This window comes from Sander vitreus, chromosome 16 (assembly GCF_031162955.1).
Source record: "Sander vitreus isolate 19-12246 chromosome 16, sanVit1, whole genome shotgun sequence".
NCBI classification, from domain to species: Eukaryota; Metazoa; Chordata; class Actinopteri; order Perciformes; family Percidae; genus Sander; species Sander vitreus.
Genome location: NC_135870.1, coordinates 14,599,648 through 14,621,877, shown reverse-complemented (window position 1 = coordinate 14,621,877; position 22,230 = coordinate 14,599,648). Strand labels below are relative to the sequence as shown.

At 41.9% G+C, this 22,230-nt stretch overlaps 1 protein-coding gene across 9 annotated transcripts; it reads left to right on the top strand.

Moving 5' to 3' along the window:
- Positions 1-1,323: 1,323 nt before the first annotated feature.
- On the top strand, positions 1,324-21,628 carry cplane1 (ciliogenesis and planar polarity effector 1). Of its 9 annotated transcripts, none has more exons than XM_078270711.1 (50): positions 1,324-1,482; positions 1,776-1,929; positions 2,026-2,161; positions 2,244-2,363; positions 2,664-2,863; positions 2,989-3,092; positions 3,170-3,326; positions 3,423-3,526; positions 4,164-4,346; positions 4,835-5,084; positions 5,197-5,379; positions 5,977-6,767; positions 6,878-7,068; positions 7,260-7,340; positions 7,428-7,592; positions 8,518-8,685; positions 8,764-8,995; positions 9,103-9,239; positions 9,330-9,547; positions 9,641-9,805; positions 10,023-10,170; positions 10,256-10,365; positions 10,457-10,606; positions 10,715-10,826; positions 11,184-11,499; positions 11,592-12,710; positions 13,003-13,154; positions 13,247-13,332; positions 13,421-13,485; positions 13,782-14,052; positions 14,142-14,516; positions 14,618-15,259; positions 15,354-15,535; positions 15,626-15,713; positions 15,810-15,894; positions 16,646-16,780; positions 17,018-17,080; positions 17,190-17,296; positions 17,618-17,834; positions 17,969-18,234; positions 18,349-18,448; positions 18,614-18,754; positions 19,127-19,169; positions 19,309-19,440; positions 19,505-19,700; positions 19,804-19,859; positions 19,944-20,111; positions 20,290-20,417; positions 20,547-20,824; positions 20,943-21,628. In XM_078270711.1, the coding sequence occupies exons 2-50, from the start codon at positions 1,849-1,851 to the stop codon at positions 21,096-21,098; spliced, it is 9,753 nt and encodes a 3,250-aa protein (XP_078126837.1). In that variant the 5' UTR covers positions 1,324-1,482; positions 1,776-1,848; the 3' UTR covers positions 21,099-21,628. The 9 variants fall into 9 exon arrangements, with proteins under 9 accessions (XP_078126837.1, XP_078126839.1, XP_078126831.1 ...); XM_078270713.1 differs by having other exon boundaries at positions 2,631-2,863; positions 8,521-8,685; positions 17,190-17,275; positions 19,520-19,700; XM_078270705.1 differs by having other exon boundaries at positions 2,631-2,863; positions 8,521-8,685.
- The last annotated feature ends 602 nt before the right edge of the window (positions 21,629-22,230 follow it).

The following is a 22,230-nucleotide window of genomic DNA, read 5'->3' as shown; positions in this document are numbered from 1 at the left end:
ATGAACCAATTAAGGTCTGGTGAAGTCTCCTCTTTCACCTATTGGCAATGCCTGCAGCTGCCATCTTCATCATGATGAAAAGGAGAGAGTACAAGGGTAATTAAATACCAGCAGGGGCCCGGGGGGCAAACCTAATAACTCTCTGTGACAAGCCAATAAGAGACCTTATTGCTTGAGAGTTCACACAACCCATAGCATGTTAATGGTGAGGAGGACCACTTACTCAGTAAGAGTACTGATTTACTGCACACAAACATTCAGATAGTTAATAGGCCTGCATGTTCTTCAGAGAAAATTGACCTTGTGGAGAGAGATCTGCAATAGCCCAGAGGCAAAGTACAAAAAGCCTCTATGCCACTGTTTATCTACCACAGTGATCTCTTCTGCTCTAGTCAGAACTGGCTTTCACGTGAACGCAAACACTTTGCTATGCTGAGTATAATGTCTGTTGTAGCATTGCCATCTGCTGGTAACAGTATGCTTGTGCAGCAATATTCTGAAGCATCTGTGAATGTGCAGTGCACTACACATTGCCAGTTGTCTTTGAGTATTATGAGTCTTTTTGGAGTATGACATTCTACATTGATCACAAAGACCACCATACAGAATTTGCTTAAAGATAATGGTACACAATCAACTGAATCAAAGTTCTTAGCCTTTGAGTGTGATGGGTTCAAAAGTTCAAAAGACAGCATTAACCTGATGTGCAACAATATGGTCAATTTAAATAGTCCATAGTTAAATTTAAGGCCAACCTAGTCTCGCATTGCCAGAGCTATCTCCACAGCTCTGTAAAGGTCAACCCAACTCGCAACTGCCTTTGTTTATTGTGTTTGTGCATCCCATCCATACCATTGTGTCAACATGCCCTGCCCTTTTTTTCTCCTGTTGCCCCTTGAGTGTGTGTAAAAAAAACAAAAAAAAACACATGACCTCTTCAATAGGGATTCTGTAGGGAATCATTAAAGCCATCTTGCATACAAAACCACAGCAAATTCAAGTGGCTCTGAATTGCTGCCCCATAATGGAGTGGCAACAAAAGCCCCATCACTCATCAGTCTAGAGTTAAACTCGGTAACGTCCTGTAAACTGTCAAGAAGATTATATTTAGTGAAGTGCTCAAAAATAAAGTAACACAGTTCACCACGAGCTTTAGGTAGACATCACGCTTAATAAACCCCACAAATGAAATAATACATTTTTGTAATGTTTCGGGTCACGGGGTTTAACAGAGGGCACAAATCACACACTATTCCCCCAACAAGGCGTCGGCTACATCTTTAGGTTTATATACGTTTCCACAGCAACGCGTTGCCAAGAGGATCATGGGAAACAATTCTGGCTACTGAAGGGGAGGGAGTTTCGAAATATTTTATGATTAGCTACAGAACAACATAACATAGCATAGCTATATTAACATCCCCGCAACCAAATGATGTGAGCATAACATTTGAGTACAACCAATGTAGTTTAATTGCTCAGGTAAGACTTTTTTCGAGACCAATGCTCCGCGCAGTAAGCAACAATAGCTAGGTGGCTAATGCTAGTTAAAATTAGCGATGTTTTGTGTTGGTTCAAACAATGGATAACATTAGCTATTAACACTTTAACATTGCCAGTAAATGTCACGCATTGCTGTAAACATATAAGGATTCCATCACATATTTCTAACTAGTTAACGTTACGTAGCTAGCTAATCAAAATCGTTACATTGTAGCAAATAAAACTGTTGCTTGTCAGCTAACCTACATATGTATATTGTCTTGCTTGACTAGTGGGATCCTGCAATCTCGATAAACTCTTCCTGAGGGCATAATCAAGAGGAAGAACTGATGCTGTCTTTTAAACATGGAGCTAACGTTGGACGTTGTTTTGTCATCCAGCATCAAACGGAAGAAACCATGGCCGCGATTCTGTTGGCTTGGGAAGGTGAAAACAGTAAAAAGCATTTCAGCCAGCGACACTAAAACTTAGCTTTCCTTGTCAGAAAACATGACAGTGACTTTGTGTCATGTCTCTCTTCAGGAGAAGGAGTCTGTGTTCCTGTTAGATGACAAACGGATCAGTGAGATCAACATGGTGTCTGGTCGCACCAAGAAGAGGACTCCTAAACTCCATCCTTTGCTCAACAGTGTGGTGACAATGGCTTCATCCAACAATGGTAACTATATTGTGTAAACTCAAAGCAAAACACATGCCACCTGACAATACTGAGAATACATTTCTTGTCTCTTGGGTTTCAGGTATGTGGCTTTGTGGACTTTTGGTCTCAGGAGAGCTGTTTCTGTGGAACAGGGATAAAGACTTGTTGAAGACTGCTGCAGCAGTCCCAGAAGTAGTTCAAATAACTACTGCCATTCAAGGTATGCACGGTACAGGTATATGTACATGTATATGCATTCTCTCTACTGTGAGACTGTAACATACACTCACTTGGAAGATGTGGGAAGGTGCATTCTTGACCTGAGATGTGCAAGTATTTGCTTCCATATTTTATCCTGGAAATAACAATGGCCGGTTTGCGGGTGGTTTCTTTTTAACCTTAGCTGATCATAGAGTATCCTGGTTCCAGTTATTACATGAAATATTAAAACCTCAATCCTTGGATTTATGTGTCTATGTTTTCAAAGGGAACGCCAGACAACTGTCACTCCATGTTTCAGGGGATGGGATGCGTGTGCTCCTGGTAGCCATTACAGGGCAAGTGTTCCTGTGGGAGTGTATAGATGTCAGGGATTTGACGGGGGTACGAGATGGCTTAGTCAAGGGACACTGGGCACATATACAGCCCGTTGAAGACTCCATTCTGCCTTCTTCAAAAGACAAAGAAGCATCCCATCACACCATCTTCACCAAGACAGAGGTCTGTATAATGAAAATAATATATGTTGGACATATTGTGTCATACAGACCTGCACTCCATTTCTGATTTTCATTTTATCCATTTAAAAAAAATATATCTCTCATTTTATTTTTCTCCAAACTTAGTGTATGGGTGATGCCTGCTTATCAGCCTTTGTTTTCACATCTGGGAAGAAGTTAGTCATCACTTGCCTGAAAATCCAATGGGAAGATGGCCATGTGAAAGTGGGGTGAGTGAGCAGGTCTATGTAAAAGACAGAACTTATTGAGTATTACAGTAGTTAAAAGTACACATTTCTCTTTGTAGTTCTGTGGGATACAGCATACAGTGGGCCACCAAGACATACCACATGTCTCGTCTCAAGCCGCCCTGCCAACCAGTGAAGTCCAGAGGGGCCTTGTTGCCAGCTTTCTCCCCAGATGGGCGCCTGTTAGCCATCGTGCTGAACCAGAGACAGCCTAAGGTGAGCATTTGGCCTGTCTATCTCTTTTTTCACATTTTCACATGTTTGTTTTCAGAAATGTAAATCAAGATTTATATTTCCTCTTGTTGAATGCAGGCTACACAGGTCCTCTTTGTGAGCACACAGAATTTTGTCTCCATATCAAGTGGCCTCGGAGGATGTGGAAGTAAGAAAATGGAGATCCCCTCTAAATACATAAGGTACGGTATGCATGAATAAAAATGGGACATCACCAACAATATCACAATATACAATTGTATTAAGACTGCCAAGATATAAGACACCAGGACATTTTTGCTACCAAAGGGTGTGTGGCATCATCAGAATGCCATCTGTCATAAAAACTACTTTCAAATCTTTGATGTACAGCAGGGGTTCTCAAACGTATCACTCAAAGGTCCGCATCCAATTTTTATTCTAGGTCAGAGATCCGGAACGATTGGCAATAACAAAATAACATTTAATCAACTCACTTTTAACTTTTGAGCAACATATATTCATGTTGAGTTCTCGGTTTTCCTGTTCAACTTTTGTACTGATTTGGGTATCGTTACATGAAATTTGAAACCGGTACCCAACGGTATCTTATTTTAAGCTTCATGCAGTAAGAGGACGTTTTTGTAGTTTTTTTTTTTAGGTCGTTTTTTTCGACTTCTTTCCAATGTTTTGTCCGGTTTTTTGTAAGCATTTTTCGATGTTTTTGACACCTTTTTCAACGTTTTTGTCCGAATTGACTTTCCGTCCGGTCTGGATGCGGACCTTGGTCCAGACTTTGAGAAGCCCTGATGTACAGTGTGTATATATTTAGAAATGGACTTTGCATATCTTCTGTTTTAGGTCCTACTGGGTGAGCAGTGTGAGCTGGTCACCAGGCGGTCTTTTCCTGGCCTGTGTTCTGAAGAGAGGCTCCCTTCTTATGTTAGCTCGCCTTGGGGGGCTTCTCATTCTAACAAGCTGCGGTTGCAATGTTGACTTTGGGCCTGCACACTTCCTACCCCTGCACCCTCTTGTCACTTACCGGTATACCCTACATCACTTATTAGCCCTTGTAACAAGTTATTGATTTATTTTTGCTGATGTTCTTTATCCTTAATTCTCTAATCTCATCTGTGGTCATCTTTGCTATTGATTGCTTCACTTTCACTTTTCACCATGAGAGCCGAGTCATTGCCTCTCTCTTTTCTATTGTCCCAAGAATTGAAGCATATATATCCAACATGTAATGTTTAATTATATATATTATAAGCTGCAAATGATAATTATTTCCATTATCGATTATTCTGCTGATTACTAGCTTGATTGAGAGAAAATCTGCAAATCCTCACACTCTGAGAAGCTGAAACAAAGGAGTGTTTTTGTATTTTGACTGGAAAAATGACGATTATTTGTTTATCAAAGAAGTTGATAGTTGGCGATCGACTAATCGATTGATCAATTAATTGTTTCAGCATGAATATGTCGGTGATAAAAAAAAAAAAAAAAAAGTATATATCCTTTCCCCTTTGCAGGGCACCAATGTCTGCAGGTAAAGAGGCGGCCTCTTTGTCCAGCTCCAGCTTGTCTGTGCGGGATGTCCTGAGGCAGCGGTATTCTGTGACCTGGCATCCACGGCTCATGTATCTCATTGTGTCTGATGGCTACATGGCCACAGTTATGAGGGTGCTAGATAGGCCTTCTCCTGCCCTGTTGCTGACAACACTTCTAAAGGACGCAAGCATGGACCTTGAGAAGGCCAGTCGGATACTGGATAAATCACAGGTGGTGAACCAGGCACTTCTAGAAGTGGGAACAGGGATCAGCTTCAGCTTTGTATGTACTTTCTACAGGACTATTTTTGATAATATGGTTTCCTCACATTCATTATTTTCAGATTCATGTGAGGGCATGGTTGGAATCCCTATCTTGCCTTAATCTTGACAGCAGCCTTGTTACACGTGGACCCAACACCGCAGACTCTGTCATTTCAGCAGCCACAGATGGATCCACTTTGCCACTTTTCCTGCAGGATCAAGGGACACTGGGTGGTACCAAGGAGCTTCTTGAAAAAGTACAGGTCGGTCACATAGTTGATAAACTAGAAATGTATAGCTTGTGGTGACTTCTAGCTCACCCAGTAAGAGCGTGCACTCCATGTAGGCTGAGTCCTTTGCAGCGGCCCGGGTTCGAATCCGACTTGCAGCCCCTTGCTACGTGTCAACCCCCATCTCTCTCCCACCTTTGCTGTCTATCCACTGTCACTATCAAAGTAAGGGAAAAGTCCCCAAAAAATTATCTTAAAAAAAAAAGGAAAGAAAAGAGAAATGTATAGCTTTAGATTCCTGTGTAGGCTATATACACTGACGGGCTACATTTACATCAAGGTAAAAAGCAGATTAGAAATCACATTTCCTACCATCGATTTTTGTACCAGCATTTACATATTCTCAGTGTCTTAAAGTTTATATCCCCTTGTCTTATAATTTGTCAAAAATGCAGCCTTCTCTGTTTACATAGCAATTTTGGATGTCAGATTACTGCTTACAGTGAAAATCTAATTACTATAGTGCATGTGATTACCCTGAGTAATAATGTGTCATGGCTGCTGTATTAGTTGCTTGATTCACTTATGTTTGGTGTCTGTAACCTGCTGTTTGTGTGTGTGGTTTCCTAGACTTTCTTTGAGGATGACTCTGATGTAGATGGGCCACCTGCTGGTTCTCATGTTGAGGATGGCGGCCGTCTGGAGTTTGCCTCGATGTTTGACACACTCCACGCCCTGGACACACACACTGACACTGGACTTGTTACTAGTCCAGGGTATGAAAAGGACTTTGTTGAAACAGAGAGGAAGACTCCTTTTCTTCATTGTGAACTTGGAAAAATCCAGACTAAGCTGTTAACAGCTTGGGCTTTTGGCATGTCTCTAGGAAATGCTGTGGAAAACAGAACTCGTCTGCTGAAGCATACCCTCTACTGTGTGGTGCGATTTGCTGCTTTACTCCATTTGATTCCCCGCTCCGAGGTCCACACAGGGAAAAAGAATACCTCAGTTCCTACTTGCCTTCTGCAACTTCTCAAAGCCCTTTTGTCTTTTCTTCCCTGGGATAGCAGTCACTCAGATGGGCCTTGCTGCCTGGGGCTGATGGTAGACCTCAGTAAACGGCTGGTACGTCTCCTACTGACCCCTCACCCTGACTCCCACCAGACTGGTCACTGTCAGTTATCTTCTCATAGTCTATCCACAGTCATGCTTATCTTGGAGCTGTTCTCTGATTCTCTTGATCACACCTACACCCTGCATCAAAGAACTGTCTGGTCCTCTGCAGAGAAGGAATCTCTTTCCCAGCCACAACAGCTCTGGCCTTCCGATGCACATTATGTGCCTCTGTTACAGGATGAGAAGGAAGAGAAATCCAGTTTTGTACATCAGGCACGACCTGTTCCCCAGCGACCATCCAGCAGGTACAGACCATCTCTCTGGCTTTTTATGTGTCACTGTTTATCAGGAAATAGTCAGTCAGTTATTTGTTATCGTGGATGCCAGTCTTAGTCATTGCATGTCATGTTTTCAGATTGTTGGGAGTGTGGCAGTGGGTCTATAAGGTCACCCAGCAGTATATGGAGGAACTGAAAAGCTTTAAAGGCTGTGATGGCTGGGAGGAGGAACAGCAACAGGTGTCTGTCATCATGTCCCAGATCCAAACAGCTCTGCAGGCTACAGGAGAAAGGCTAGAGGAGGGGCCTGTACTGCTGAGTTGCCCTGGTCTGTAGCAAAATGATTATTTATCTAACTATGGTTATTGCACCAGCTACAGGAAATAAATTATGTAGTTTAAAACAAACCATATGCAAAATAGTTTAACTGTGGTTCAAATTGAAGAAAACCTTTTAGAGTTCTGTCTAAATATGTCTGAATAATAATTGTTGTTTAGTATTTCACTCTTCTCCCCCTAGGTGAACATTTATTTCTGTGTGGCTCATACCCAAAAAGTGCCGATACATGGCGGTCACAAATTTGTGAGGAGAGTAACAAAAGTAAGAACCACTGCTTCAATTTTTCTAATGAAGTACACCACAAGGTCACATTCACTCTAAAATGGTAATCATATGTCTTTCTTATAGGCTGTGATCGTAGTGTCTTCAAGGAGACACGGCTTTGTCTGGCACTCCTATACAGTCTGTTTTCCCAGTACCGTCTGAGAGAAGCCCAGGAGTTGGGGGACCACATGGCCCGCCTAATTCTGCACAGGGCTGGACACCAGGAGGACCGCATGACCTGCATAACAGGTCAGCAATGGTCAATAATTCCGTAGTCTTTTAGAGGGCTTTCATGTGTGAGTCAGCTAATGGAATCAAGTTGTAAATAGCTCCTACATACTGATATGTCATGCAGTGCTGAGAGATCTCAAAAGGTTTCAATACTGTATGTTATACTGGCCTTTGAGTTGGCTTTGAATGTCTAACTGTCCAGGCTGTGTGGTCAAAAGATGTTTTCCTCCTTTGGGATGTCCTCTCTTTCTAAATTATTAATGTGGTGAATGGGGGAGATGTTTTTTTTTTACTATGTTTATTGAGTTTTCCTTTTCTTCTCATAGAGGACAATCAGTACAAAAAGTACAATGGGAATAGCATTTACCATGACCCTCGCCCCGCCCACCCGCCAGATAGTAAACTATAACATCATAGTAATAGTAGTGGTAGTATTAGGTATTACGTTTAATTTAAAAAAAATTATATTAAAAATTATGATATTGAATGGGGGAATGTTGTTAATATTTTTTGGTACTAATCAGTCTGCAAAGAATGAATTAATCCAGGTGCTATAAACTGGGTGGTGGGTGGTGATGGTACAGTGGATATGACACATGCCTTTCGAGTGGGATATCTGGGTTCAATTCCCACTGAGATACATCAACCAATGTGTCCCAGACACTTAACCCATAGTTGCTCCAGTGGCGTGCCTCTGACATATATAGCAATTGTAAGTCGCTTTGGATAAAAGCGTCAGCTAAATGACATGTCCTGCAATGCAATGCAACTGTGATTTTGCTCCCTGCTGATCAATAGTTTGACATAGTTGCTGCAGATTTTTTGTTAGCACATTCTGCTGCTTCACAAATGCCCTTCTCAGCATAGCTGTTATAGAAATAACTGATATTCCATGTTCATAGTCGCTTAAGTTAACTAGTAGCTCTGCCTTTATGCCCTGCAGCAGACCCTCTTCCTTGCCCGTGGCTGCCGATGGACCTTCACAGTGACGCAGCTTGTGCTGTGGTTCAGACCCTGGGGAGATTTATGGGCTCTTATTTCACCAACCAACCCCTCTACATCCTGCCCCCCCACCATGTGGCCATCCTGCCTCCCCTACATCTACCTCATGGTTTGTTTCCATAATTATTTGTCAGTTAAAAAGATAATTTCTTAATGTATTGCTATTTGGTAACATGTTCTTTCTCAGCTGCTAGTGTTGGGCGCTTGGTGCCACTGTGCCAGGTGGAGGTGGCTAAAGCAGTGCGACAACAGCAACTGTCAGAAGTATGGACAGTAGATTATGCCCAGGACCTGCTTCTGTTAGGGGGTCTGCTTCCTGAGACTGTGTGGTTGGCTTATCATCTTGGTGACTGGAAGACAGCCGCCTCTCTGAGCCTGGCCTATACCAATTACTGCACTGACCACTTTGACTTCACTTGGTCAGTGTGAAAGCATACATTATAATCAGGGAGTGAATGAAATGTATTCACTAGAATATAAAATATGTTTGTTTTCATGAACATCTCTGTGACATCTTTTATGACAGGCTCAGGAGGAGAGAGTTCCACCTCCCAAAATCTTTAAAACCAGAAAGCATTTTTCAGGTTGAGTTGGAGTGTCTTCTTGGCAATAAGTCTGACTCCCAAGAGCGCAGACATAACGATGGTGACAAGAGTTTTACAGGTTAGTGAGACCTGACAGTCATAAGAAGTCAACAATGCATGTAGAACCCTTTGATTTTAATCTATGCTTTGTCTCAACTCCTTTTACTAGACCCTTCAGAAGGAGAAGACTGGGACTTGTTACAGGTTTCTATACAGGACATTCTGAAGGCTTCAGTCATGGCTGGAGTAAATGTTATGTCTTCACCATTGTCTTCCTTGCTGGACACAGCCAAAGACCTGTGTTCTTGCCTGCCTCTGTTGGTGCCCAGTGGACTGTATCTGCCTTCCCCACCTCTTTATTGCCCTCAGCCATCCCCCAACACACAGGTTCATAACATAGAAGATTAACCTTTACATACAGTACATTTACATATATATTCTATAATTAAATTGTGTGTGTGTGTGTCTGTGCGTGCTTAGGACCCAATAGGGACAATAGGGCAGTTTACAGAAGTTGCATCACGCCACAAAGTGTCTGCAGTTCTCCAAAGATTACTGTTACTTCTGAGATCTGCACGTTGTTGCCATCCTGCTGCCCAGTGGTACATCAGCCATCTGCACCGTGCCAGACACATACTACACAAGGTACTTTCTAGGACTAAAGGGTATTTATCAGTTTAATAAGAGGATTAAAGGTCCCCAAGTGAGGCTGACATAACTGACATTCTTTGTTTACAATTTCATGCATTGCAAAATACAAGCTTTTTTTTGACAACAAAAATATTTTCCTTTTTACTACACTTTAATTGGTTCATCATGCAAAAAGGAAATAAATAGTGCAAATATGTGATGTTGTTTTCAGATCAGGAAGAAGTACTGCTATCTATCAGCCGCTGAAGAAGAAAAGGCTTTCCCAGAGGGCCTGGTGAAGTTCGTCACCCGTAGTGGATTCTTCAGACAGGGGCCTAAAAAAGACAGTCACCTGGACCCTGACACCATTCAAACTATTAGTAAGACACAACTCAGTGAATTGCGGATATCATAATCCATGATCTACTTTCAGGTAGTACTTTTTGACTATATTTTTCCCACAAGTCTGTTTCAGGGAGCTGTGTGGTTTGTGCTGGATGCTTCATGTTAGGGACCAGCTCTCCATTTCCTGCAGGAAGTATCAGGCCGCCAGACAGCATTGTAGAGATGAACAGGTATTCCTTTAGTGTTTAATTGTGTAACATGGTTATGTATAAATATCTTCAGCCATAGATGCCCTATGATGTGTGTATTTGTGTTTCTAAGATCCCTGTTGGTTCCGAAGTGAGATCTACCTGTGTTGATGCTCTCCGCTGGGCCTGTCGGTTCCTGCCTTTCTCTTGTTTCCTTAATGCTGAGGAGATCCTCCAGGACATACTGCTCAGCCTTGTGTCTGAACTTCCTCCTCTCTCTCTGGTGATATGACTTGTTCTTGCCTTTTCTTACACAGACAGTGTTTATCAAAGTAAAACAGAATGACGTTAAGTGAGTAAATGTATCGTACTTGCCTGTTCTTCTTCTCAGGTGGCAGACACGCTGGTACGAGCCTTCCCAGAGGAGGAAGAGTCTGTCAGAGTCCCTCTGAGAGAGAAGTACAACTCACTGCTGCAGAGACTGAGGCGATGCAATGTCCTTGGTACGAACACCTCTGTTCATTAACAAGTTGCTTTAAGGCACTAAACAGAACTTAAACAGTAGGAATGCAGTTTTTTTTATTTGACTTACCTGATGGTTACATTTTAAATATTGATTCTATGAAGAATGTAATGAAAACTTGTGACGACCCCAGAGATTATTTCTTATGGTGATTTGCCGGGTCATTAGATTAGTGTTGGTAACATATGATCTCTATATGCTATTATGGTTTAAAATCCTCAAAGCTTTGTGTATTCCTTTGAGTGAGGGATTTAGGATAATGTATTTTTTACGTATTATCCATGACTTCCTAAACATATGTGATGTATTTATAAATGTTATTCTGTTTGTTTTCTAGAGGGGGAAAAACAGGAGATCAACGAGTTGATGATGATTGTGATTCAAGACAAATTCAGGCAGAGGAGAAAACATCTTGGGCGTTTGACGAGGCACCTGGCAGCCCCTGAGCTCCATATGTGGGAGAAAAAGGAGGAAGAGGAGGACAGGGGAAGCAAACATGGGATGGCCGTGTTACGGCAACTCTCACTGGGCACAAGTTTGAGCGCCAGCACCTTAACTGACTGTGGCTTCCCCCCAGTTTACAGTGATGGAGACACAGTGGATAATACATCTGAAGATATCTCTCCTGAAATGCATAGCAGGGCAACAACAAGGTAGCCAGCGTAGAATACTACCACTATCATTACACTGAGGTATCATGTATCTGTGTTGTGGCTTATTCTGTGCTCTGTGTTGTTCTTTGCAGGGGCAAAAAAGCAAAAAAGGTAAGAGGCAGAGAACATGCAAAGAAGACGGCTACTAAGATTGAAAGCGTCATTCAGGAGCAGAGTAGGCCAGGGAATGCCAAGGAGAATGAGCAGCCCTCCCTACCAGTGGTTGGCACCTGGGAGTTTGAACTGGAAGATGATGAGTATCTAAATTTCCTGGAGCTCTTCCTCAGCTACGTGTTAGAGAAGGATAGTGCTGATGGAAGGGACTCAGACAGTGAACTACCTTTGTTGAAGTGCTTCTCCTCCCAGCTGCGGGAGAGAGAGTTGCATTCTCTCACCTTTGATGTGCTCACTACGGTTCATCGCCGTCAAAGAGATGTGCACCATCCAGCGAGAAAACACTTGGGCAATGATCCTCCAGTGTTCAGAGCCGGCTGCTGCTACAAGCCAGTGAAAAAGGATGCAACACCCGATCTGCAAACATCCTCCATCTGGAGTGAAGTTCCTGTATCCAGAACTAGTCTTTCTGTCACCTCTCTTCCTGGCCTGAGAACTGGCAGGCCAAAAGGTTTGTTTGGTCTCAGACAGCAGAGGCATTTAAGGCAAAGAATGAAGGGAGGGCTCTTTGGTTCTGAAACTAGCCCTGTTCAAAGTGCCTTTCCCACGGGCCAGCCTTCAGACAGCGTGATATTTGGCTCCTCAACCTCTGTGGAGGCAGTGATTGAACTGCAGCAGGGTTTGGACCCTAAATTAGAGGCTCGGTTTCCAGAGCTGGGCAGGCTGCTGGAGTGGATGGTACGCTGGGCTGATAGGAGGTTGCTACTAGGACATCATGGCAAAAAGAAGAAAGAGAGGGGAGGAGGGGATGGAGGAACAGCTGATGAAGGAGTAGTGATCCGTGTCAAAGCCTCAGCGCCTGCTGTCCTCACTTCTCTCAGCTTGCTTGAGCACAGGTACACTGCTCTACTTGGGACTGACCGCTACAGTGCCCACATCCGAGTTCCAGAAGCCCAATGGACTGTAGCCCCTGTGCTGCAAGCTGAGGTGGATAGGAAGCTGGAGAGAGAGAGCAGTGTTGATACAGGTTACCCGGGATCAGCCAACACTCCCATCACTGGTTTTTATCACAATCTACAGCAAGGAGAACTGTCAATGTGAGTGCCCCATGTTTTTATTTACAATGGTTTATTATTGCATTTATATAACAAATGACAGTAATTGGACATATGGTGGTAATGTAAAAAATGCAACAGGCAAAATAAAAAAAAAAAGTGTGTAAATAGGTAATAATGTATAATTTAGAGTTTGATGTTTGTTTTGTACTGATTCATCATTTGACATGGTTTAATGTCCTGACCAGTTTCATATAAAACAGCAGAGTTCCGTCCAGTTTTACTGTAAATATGAATAACCTACTATAGTTATATATTATTTGTTTCCCTGCAGTGGTTCTCACACAGATGAACCAAAAGAACTGACATTCCACAGGACACCTCTCCCTAATGACCAGGATCACCTGACCTTTGATGCTCAGCAGAGACAATCCAGTTCACAACAACCATCTCTCGATGACTTGGATGTTACACCTGAAAAAGAAGGTAGACTACCTAAGTTATCTTGGGCCATCAAAGTTACTGTAATGCAGACTCTTATAAGAGAGTATATTAATTGATGTGTTTGATATTTGTAGGCAAAAGCAGTGACAGTGAGGGCTTGGAAGTGTCGTCCACTGTTTCCAATAGGACCATCTCTGGAGGCATCTGCACGCCTGAAACGGTGAATATTACCATTCAGGATTCCCATTCTTCATTTGTATCATCAATGATGTCAAAGCACACAAAACTGTTGTCTCTGTTCTTTGCAGAGTTTAAAGCTTGCAGACCTGGAATTCTCAGAAAATGCTGAAGACTTGTCCAGCTCCACCTCCTTGTAAGTTTTTAAAGTAAACTTATTTACTTTGCAAGTGCGCACCCTGAATGTGTAAAAGGAGAGCTATTACTGCATTAAGTCAGTGCCAAGATTATAGCATAATGTTGCTCATTATTGCATAATTCTTTGAGATGTTAAGCCTTACCATGTTATGTAATGATGTAATGTTAATGATAGTTGTAGTTAGACATTATAGAAATAGAATACAACACAATTCCTGCTGAGTTATTTCATACATTCAACATGCAAACATACACAATCGTTGTTGGCATTGGGTGCCTGTTTTGTTGTTTAAGCCACAGTCGAGCTAAAAGACTGCAAGACCCCCCACACCCAGAGCCCCAAGCTCATCCTACTGTCCAGCCTGAGGCAGCAGCCCACGCAGAGCCTTCTGATTCACCTGGAATGCTGCTCCCCAACACACCTGTGGATCATCCAAGCCTCCGGCCACAAAGCTCCACAGCTGGTGCACCCACTGCAGATTCCACAGCCCCCCATCAGCCGCTATCCAATCAGACTCCACAAATGCGACAGCGTCTGGGTGAAGACTTATTCAGATTGGTTCAGGTAAAAACAGATTAACCAAAAGGAAAGGTTTGCACTCAACTGACTCTTTAGATTGACTCTGATCTGAAGTGTTTTGTCCTTCATTACAGCATATCAACTACATGAGCCTGATGGAGGTTTTGGGAGCTTCATTTTCTAACCTGCAACTTGCCCAGCAGAGCTCTTCTTTGACCCAGTCTAACATGAACACCTCACACCCTGATGTGCCATCATCTTATGCTACCAATTTCATCCCTCAACCAGATGCCTCACCCATGCAAACCACTATTTCTGTGCCACCTCAGACACAAGCACGTGTGCTAGATCCAAGATCCAACAACCCTCAGTTCAGTCAGACCCCGGTATGCATGTTTGCGGACCAGCCTGCCACCCAGAGCTCAGGGAAAACCTCTCCAACAGGCAGCCAGCATCACACCATCAGGAATCTACCCTCCAATGCTAATGGTGCAGGAGTAAATTATCAGGTATTACTCACGTGTTCTGTTAAGTTGTGACACATTGTGCTTTTATGTAAACAATAATCTCAGTGAAACCAAGCTGAATACAATTTTCTTTGTTTCTTCAGGAAATGCAGCCACTCTCTGTCCAGGCAGTGTCACCAGAAATCCAGTTTCAGGAGAGCAGGAGGTTAATCCCACCCTCACAGGGGCTTCTGGCCACTACTGGCACCAGTCATGCTTTTCACAGTGCCCCGGTGTTACTGCCTTCTAATGATAGCATACATAGTGCTCCTGCTCCCCAGGTCTTGGGCTTGAAATTACTTCAGCTTCACCGTCCTCCATTATCCCAGCAGAGTGCCCCACACCATCCTCAAGGCCCCCAGGTGCTTCACACTGCAACCTCTGCAACTATAGAATCGCAGCAGCACAAGGTTAAAAACCATGACCAATCCACCTCCATTCCAAAAAGACAACTCAGTTGTAATCATCCACATGATCCAACTCCCAGGAACTCTCAACACAAGAGTCAGACATCGGAAAGATCTAGGGGGCAAGGGTTCTCCCTACTTCCTACTGCTTTACCAGCTCATACATCTGCACCAATGCCGGGCATTCGTCTACTGCACTTTCAGCCTGTTCCACACAGTAACACCACGTTCCCCAAACTACCCTTACCACCTTCTTCCAGGCCCGCTACTGTTATTGCAGCTCGGTGGGGAGACGCACCTATGATCAAGCTTCTACATATAGAATCTGGACCAAAAATGGCAAGCAATACTTTCATTTTTTCAAGATGTCTAAATTGGGTATGATTAAATCTTGCATTGTAGTTTTATGTACAGATATCTGTCTCTGCCACAGATGGTTCCCGAGGCAGCACCTTCAGCACAAATGACCCGTCTCATGTCCATGGAGGAGTTAACAAGTTCAGGGATCGGGAGGCAGATTGCTAAAGAGGCTCGACTGCGGTTGCTCAGAGTAGACCCACCTCTTGAAAGCACTAGAAGAGCTACCACTTCTGCGAGCTCTAACTCCAGCAAGAGGCAATCGCATATTAGTCTCAATGTTATTGATTTTCTTTTCTTTTTTAGCTTTTTATCTTAATCACTAAACGCTCTGTGTGTTGTTTATAGGCAGAAGAGGAGAGAGGAGAAGGTGGGGAGGGCAAAAAAAGCAGAGGTCACATTCAGACCAAATGAGTCTATCATCCCTACACAAGAGGTAGGAAAATATTTATTCTAGTAAGAAGTATTTTGTGCTACTATCAATGCTTAAGTGTAATTCCACTATCATTTGTTTGTTCTAATATATCTACAGCCAACAAATGAGCCTGTAAATGAAGAGCCTGCAGCTCCTGAAGAGCTCCCCCCTGGACGAGATGTTGCCAATTTTGCTCAGTTTGGTTAGTGTCAAATACACGTTTCATAAATAAACTGATATGTTAAGAAAGTTTAGGTCCAAAGCGGATTGTGATCACCAGAAAAAGCAGCTAACTATATGCAGTATGTTGCCAGTGGCCACACTTTACTTGCAGAGTAAAAAGCCGGCCATCAGAGAGAGGGGAGAAGCGATATCATTTAAATATGGAGCTAACAGCCAACATTTTCTGACAGTCTCTCCTGAAAGACTTTCATAGTGTTGATACAAAAATTGTTGTGTAAATAATGAAAAAAGAGCACTTGAGAGGGAAGTTCAAACCCATCTTCTCACAGCTGGCCAATCCCGGTGGGAAGTGGGTGTGAATGTCGGATTGTTGGTATCAGAAGTTTGATGTTGTCTGACACGACCCTCCCAAGTTCTTATGGAGTATACTTCTGCCTTCATTTGGTAGCACTAAAGAAAGGGTTTACCTCGAGGCAGTCATGAAAAAAACAGGTATAATGAATTTAATTATTTTATTACTTGTCAAAGAAATTGCAAGAAATACACATCGCTACATCTCAAAGGGAGGACGGTAATCTGCATTGTTGCAGTTTTCAAATTTACATTGATTGAATAAAGATGCAAAGATTGTAAATCCTTTTTCACAGCAATTTATCTACTGGCCCTTAGTTTTACATGTGTTGCGCACAATATAATGTAGGTCTTGACCAGACACTTTGGAACATTATAATGTCTATTGATCTGTTGTTCTAATTACCTGTAACTCGCAGGGTCCTTTGACTCTTTGCTGACTGGTCAGACATTATTGGACAGGGCCGTGTCCACTTCAGCTGAGCTCCATGCCTTTGCTTCCACATGTAAAAGACCCCCAGAGTGCCATGATGCTTTCACCAACACAGACCCAGGTAAGTAAGAGTTTGGGTTTACGCAGTGTTAATATTGATTTTGCAGAGTTGTACTGTTATAGCACAATTGTTGCTTTTATTTGTAATTGAAAGGAAATGTTTTTAGCATTTATTTTATTATCAATAAGACATGTATAACATAAATTGGATTTCTCTTTTTCTGCCTGGGTTGTTTCAAGTGCATGTTTTCCAAAAACCTACATTTTGAGAAAGTAACGTGGATTATCTTTCTTTCAGCTTGTCCTCCCACCCTTGTGGATAAAGCTGTTTCTGCCTCTGTGACTTTGAGTAGCCCTAAATGTAAGTGGATATACAGTTCCTGGTACAATGATAGCAAACTGCTTTTTATTTGTTGTGGATATAATGAAGAGTTAAACATTATTTGTTTGTGTGTGTTGTCTCCATCCAGCCCAAAGTTCAGGGAATCTGCAGTTTTGCGACAAGCGCCTTGCTCAAGGAACAGAGGCGACCCCACAGGAGCCAGAGAAGAATTTGGTAAGAGGCCTGACATACAAGGTGAACCCAGCAGGAGCTGTGAATGGTGCTTTTAGACTCCAAATATATGTCTGAATAGGTCTTTCGTTCCACTTTGAATACAACACATAATACATTAGTGCCTACTATTCTGTGTGTAGAAAGCAGTATAATTAGTACAAATTGATCTCAATCCAAAAAAAGCATACATTGGAATTATGTTTTTTTTTTTCATGGAGGGACCATGGTCTTCATACATTCATGTTGGAAGTTGTTATATAAAACTTGCATTTGAGCAAGGGCTTACCTAATTAATGGGCAGTTTAATGAAGGCTTCTTGGTTTCTCTGCCTTTGTCTCTCAGGGTCTGGATGGCCGCCAGTTCATAAGTGTCTTGGATCTAGAAGACAAAGACCTGCATCAGGACTTGCCACCCTGTCTTTCCATCCGCCCTTCTTCACCTACTTCTGCTCAGCTTCATGTACTTGCGACTTCTGTTATTAGGAGTGGTAGTGTTGATGCTGCGGATCCACAACCCGTAGTCACAATTCCAGAGGATCTCCACTGGAGATCTCACACAGGTCTTTATATGTCTTTATATATTGAAGGGTCTAATGCAGTTATGTATTTATACTGAATACTATCAGATCAGTGGTGAAGCACAATACCATTGGTTAAAATTTGGTCCAAATATCTGTTGCGCTGTACACTCTAGATATCCCTGAGGAGTCGCCGTCACTCAGCCACATTGAGCTCACTAGGGATCCAGAGAGAATCACTCCACAAGACATGGACAGATATCCATCTCACTCTGAAATCTGTCAAGCCATAAAGACCCAAAGCGTTGGACCTCACAGTGCCTCATCCTCCACACCTCCTACAGTGTGGTTCTCCTCCCGCCTGTCAGAGCTGGATGCTCAGTTGGCTGCTCTACAGAACATTGCAGACTATCTGGAGATGGACTTTTCCAACTCCAGGATGGTACATAAGCATGTTGTTTTTCATTATTTATCCTGTATATTATTAATGACACCCACGTTTACAAATGTTCTTTGAAGGCTGACAAATATATGTTATATATCTTTCTTTGTGTAGCTGGTGAACACTATTGAAAAGCTCACACCAGGTTTTGCTCCTGATGTAAAGACTACCACAGCAGTAAAAAAAACTGTCAGACTGACTGTCCCACACCAAGGTATGACCTACAACTATTCAATCATCTGTAATAATAGCCAGAACTGCATAGTATTTTAAATGACATTTCAAGTCCTTGAAACCCAAAAACAAAAGTAAAAGTTGAATAGAGCACTGTAGTATTGTTACCTATTAGACTCTGTTGTACATCCCCTGTCTCTAACAGCATGGCTACCACGACTTGACACTTCAACTGAACATGCCATTGAAGAGGAAGAAGAGAATCGGGAAGAAGAATGTACCCTTCAAAATGAATCCACTTCTTACAGTCACAATGCTGGTCCTTCCTACCTTCACACCCCTCCAAGTAAAGTTGCAATTTAATCAAACATTTCCTAAACATTGTTACTACCTTAAAAATTGGCTGGCATAGTGCCAAACATCTGCTGTTTAAGTTAATGAATAATTAAAATAAAAATGTTGATGGATTCTTTATCCTTGTTTAGTCAGATAAATGGTTATTTTCTCAGTAGAGTGATAATGTTAAAAGTTACTATTTCAACTGTTGTCTTCCTGCCTCTGGACTACAGGTGAAAATTAGCATTTATGCTATAGCCTGGCTCATTTACAGTCTACAGAAATGTTAGATTGTTCATTAATGTGCACTGTCCCGAATAAATAAATTAATTTATTTATTTATTTAAAAAAAATAAAAAAACTGTTTGTGTTGCTCCCACAGAAATGAAAGATCAGCTGACTGAAGCATCTGGAATATCTCCTGTGTAGGTTTAAGTAAATCGTATTAACCATGTTATGACTCACATTATCTGTTGTGGATGTGCTTACCACACTGTTATTTCTTCTATTTTACAATAGATTTAAAAATCTAATTTACAATACCCTCTACCTGTCCAACTCTAGATGGGCAGAGGAGAATCTGGGTCAGACTGGGTTATCCGATACAGCAGAAATCTTAGACGAGTTGGTGAGGGAAGGGTATATATCCCTGACTGACCTGGATCTCTCCAATTCACAGACTGCACACCTTAGCAGGTATGGTACCTACTACCAATTCAGTGTTGTCCAAATGACTATGATTTATCATTGAGCTTAAAAGTAATGTGACCCCTAGCAGGCTGGAAGAGCAACAAATTAGCTGGATGTCGCAGAAACGTGTTCTTCCAGAGGATGAGAGGAGAGAGCTGAGGATCTGGATGAGAAGGAAACACAGGGAAAGACTGGCTGTTTATCACAAACACAGAGAGAGCCTGAGGGAGAGGGAGCACAAACCTTTTACTACCTCCGGAACAGTGGTGAGATATATTTGCCTCTTTACTAGAAATGATTTTCATTGTATGTTATTAAAAAAAAAAAAAATTAAATCCACATTGTTGTTCACTTGCTCTGCCCCTGCAGAAATCAGCAAACAAGAATCAAGCAGCCATTTGGAGAACCAGAAAGGATAAAGAAAAGTATGTACCTGTTTACATTGTCTGTTCACAATAAACATGCATTTGCATAATATGCTTAACCGTTATTTCAATTTGATTTCATAGGTTAATGCTACTGGAGAAATACAACCAGAGGACCCGGGAAGCCTATTCTTTGGCCAGTGACTTTCCCACCAGTCCCCCAACACTACGCAATTCTTCAGACACTGAAGGTTCACCAGTGCCCTTAACTACACGACCCAACTCTGCTCCACCCTCTGGTAGCACTCACAGGTATCTCCTGCAACAGTAATATGACCAGGTTCTTGTCTCATTAAAGAATAGTTGTAGTAATTGAACAAAACATTAATCATTCATTCATTATTCCACAATGATCATATTCTGTACAGAACCAAACCTGTTGATTTTAAACATCTGGATTAGCTAGTAATGGAGGTAATATTTTCTTCAGTGTATCTGCCAATGATAAAAGAAGTCTTAAGTCAGGACAAGCTCAACCCCACCTTCGTCCATGGACTGCTGAAATGCAGGGACGGCCTTCAGAGGATTACTACACGAGACTGGGACTACATAGACCAGGTATCATAATGATATTCAGTAACATTGGTGTCTTTCAAAAAAAAAAAAAAAAGCTTACAGAGATGATGTGTTGATAAAACCCTGTATAATAATATTGAATTTACTAAACTTGTGTGAATTTTATGTTAGTTACTGCTCTGCCAAAGGACCGTATGTCTCAGGTGACCAGACGTGGCATGCTCTCACACACAAAGAGCCACACTAAACTGCACACAGCCAGCCAGAGTGAGGAAGGGCACCTCGGACACCAGAGAAAGACGGGGCCAAACAAAGGTCCTTTAAGAGGTACTGCTGTAGGGAGAGGGATCCTGAGGGAGCAGACGAGGATGGAAGAGAGAGAAGAGGCGAACCTTTGGGAGCCCACTTCTAAATTGAATAGGCTGCTGGGACCAGAGGAGTCTAACATAGTGAGAATCACATTAATCACATATTAGCCTTTATCTGAGACTATTTGTGACTTCTGTAGATGGAAAATAATAATGATGTGGTTCCCTATCCAATTTCATACATTGTTGTACACTTCAGGTTTTGGCTGGAATGTTGGATGAGCAGGATGATGGTGCCAGAGCTGGTGTGTCAGCAATGGACTGGCTGGACAACCTTTCTGAGAGCGCCAGCAGCAGCCTCAGCAAAATAGACTGGGCAGCTATCGAGAGGATGGTGGCTGCAGAGGACGCTTGATTGTTACAAGGAATGAAAAAACAATACCACTTTGACACTTAATAGATTTGCATATTACTGGAAAACACTTCCAAGATTTGTTGTGCCTATTGAATATACTGTAATTCAGAAGCATTTTGAAGTACAATAGTATAAATTATATTTAGATATGTTTAATACATTAGATAATGATCAGCAGTGATATTAAACATGTCAAGACAGATTGACATTTTTTTTATGTATTGTATAAGTAGGTCTACAATCATTTTCATATATAATTAATAGAATATTTGTTGCACTGACATCTGCGGCGTTGTCCTTTTCTGGAAAATCTAGGTTTGCGCCATTTAAGTGTAAAGTTTTCTACATTTATAATTTATTTTTGTATAGACTTGACTGTTCCAACAATAACATATCTGGATTAAAGCTTTTAAAATCAGTTTTTCCCACTGGATCACACCAGCATGTGTTTCAGTATTTGACATATCTTAAGTTTTCAGCATATATCATACAGACTAAAAGTTCTCAAAACCATTAAATATTAGACAATTGATAGCTTCTTGAGTTTTGTTATTGCTTTATAGACAGGATTTTGCAGTGGATCTACAAAAGTCTCCTACACGAAACAGATGCCATGCTTTTGTCTTGTGTTCATCAATATAAACAGTATATAAAGATCTTTATCATCTTAGTATGCAAAATAAGTGACACCGTATTAAACGTTTTCTTTTTTGTATTGTTTGTTATTAACTGGGCTTTGCTTCGGTGTGAACAGCCTTGACATAATGACTAGTGCACCTTTTTAGAAAACACCGGAGCAGCCCATGGATGTATAGCAGCCAAGGGGGTAAGCTTCTCCTCGGACCGCGAACCTCGAATGGTGCCATTTTGATGCTAATAAGCCATCACCTGCCCGTTAGCATTCCATTGACTGCCATTCATTTTGGCGCCACTTTGACAGCGAATAACTTTACATCTGAAGCGTTTAAAGACTATTTGTCCGTTGTTTATTTCTAAAGAAACACAACAATGTATAAAAGGCTCCATTACCTTGTACTTCACGTTATGGCTCCATAGCAGACGTTTTTCTAAAAAAAAAAAATAGGCTAACGATTGTGTCATAACCACGCGACTTACTGTCGCATAGTAGAGG

Bases quoted from the DNA above. Each gene is read 5' to 3' on its own strand.
- cplane1 (XM_078270704.1), top strand. From the start codon at position 1,849: ATGGAGCTAACGTTGGACGTTGTTTTGTCATCCAGCATCAAACGGAAG. The intron at 9,548-9,640 runs GTTCATAACATA...GTGCGTGCTTAG, and splicing joins AGCCATCCCCCAACACACAG to GACCCAATAGGGACAATAGG. The intron at 18,755-19,126 runs GTAAAGTTGCAA...TTGCTCCCACAG, and splicing joins CTACCTTCACACCCCTCCAA to AAATGAAAGATCAGCTGACT.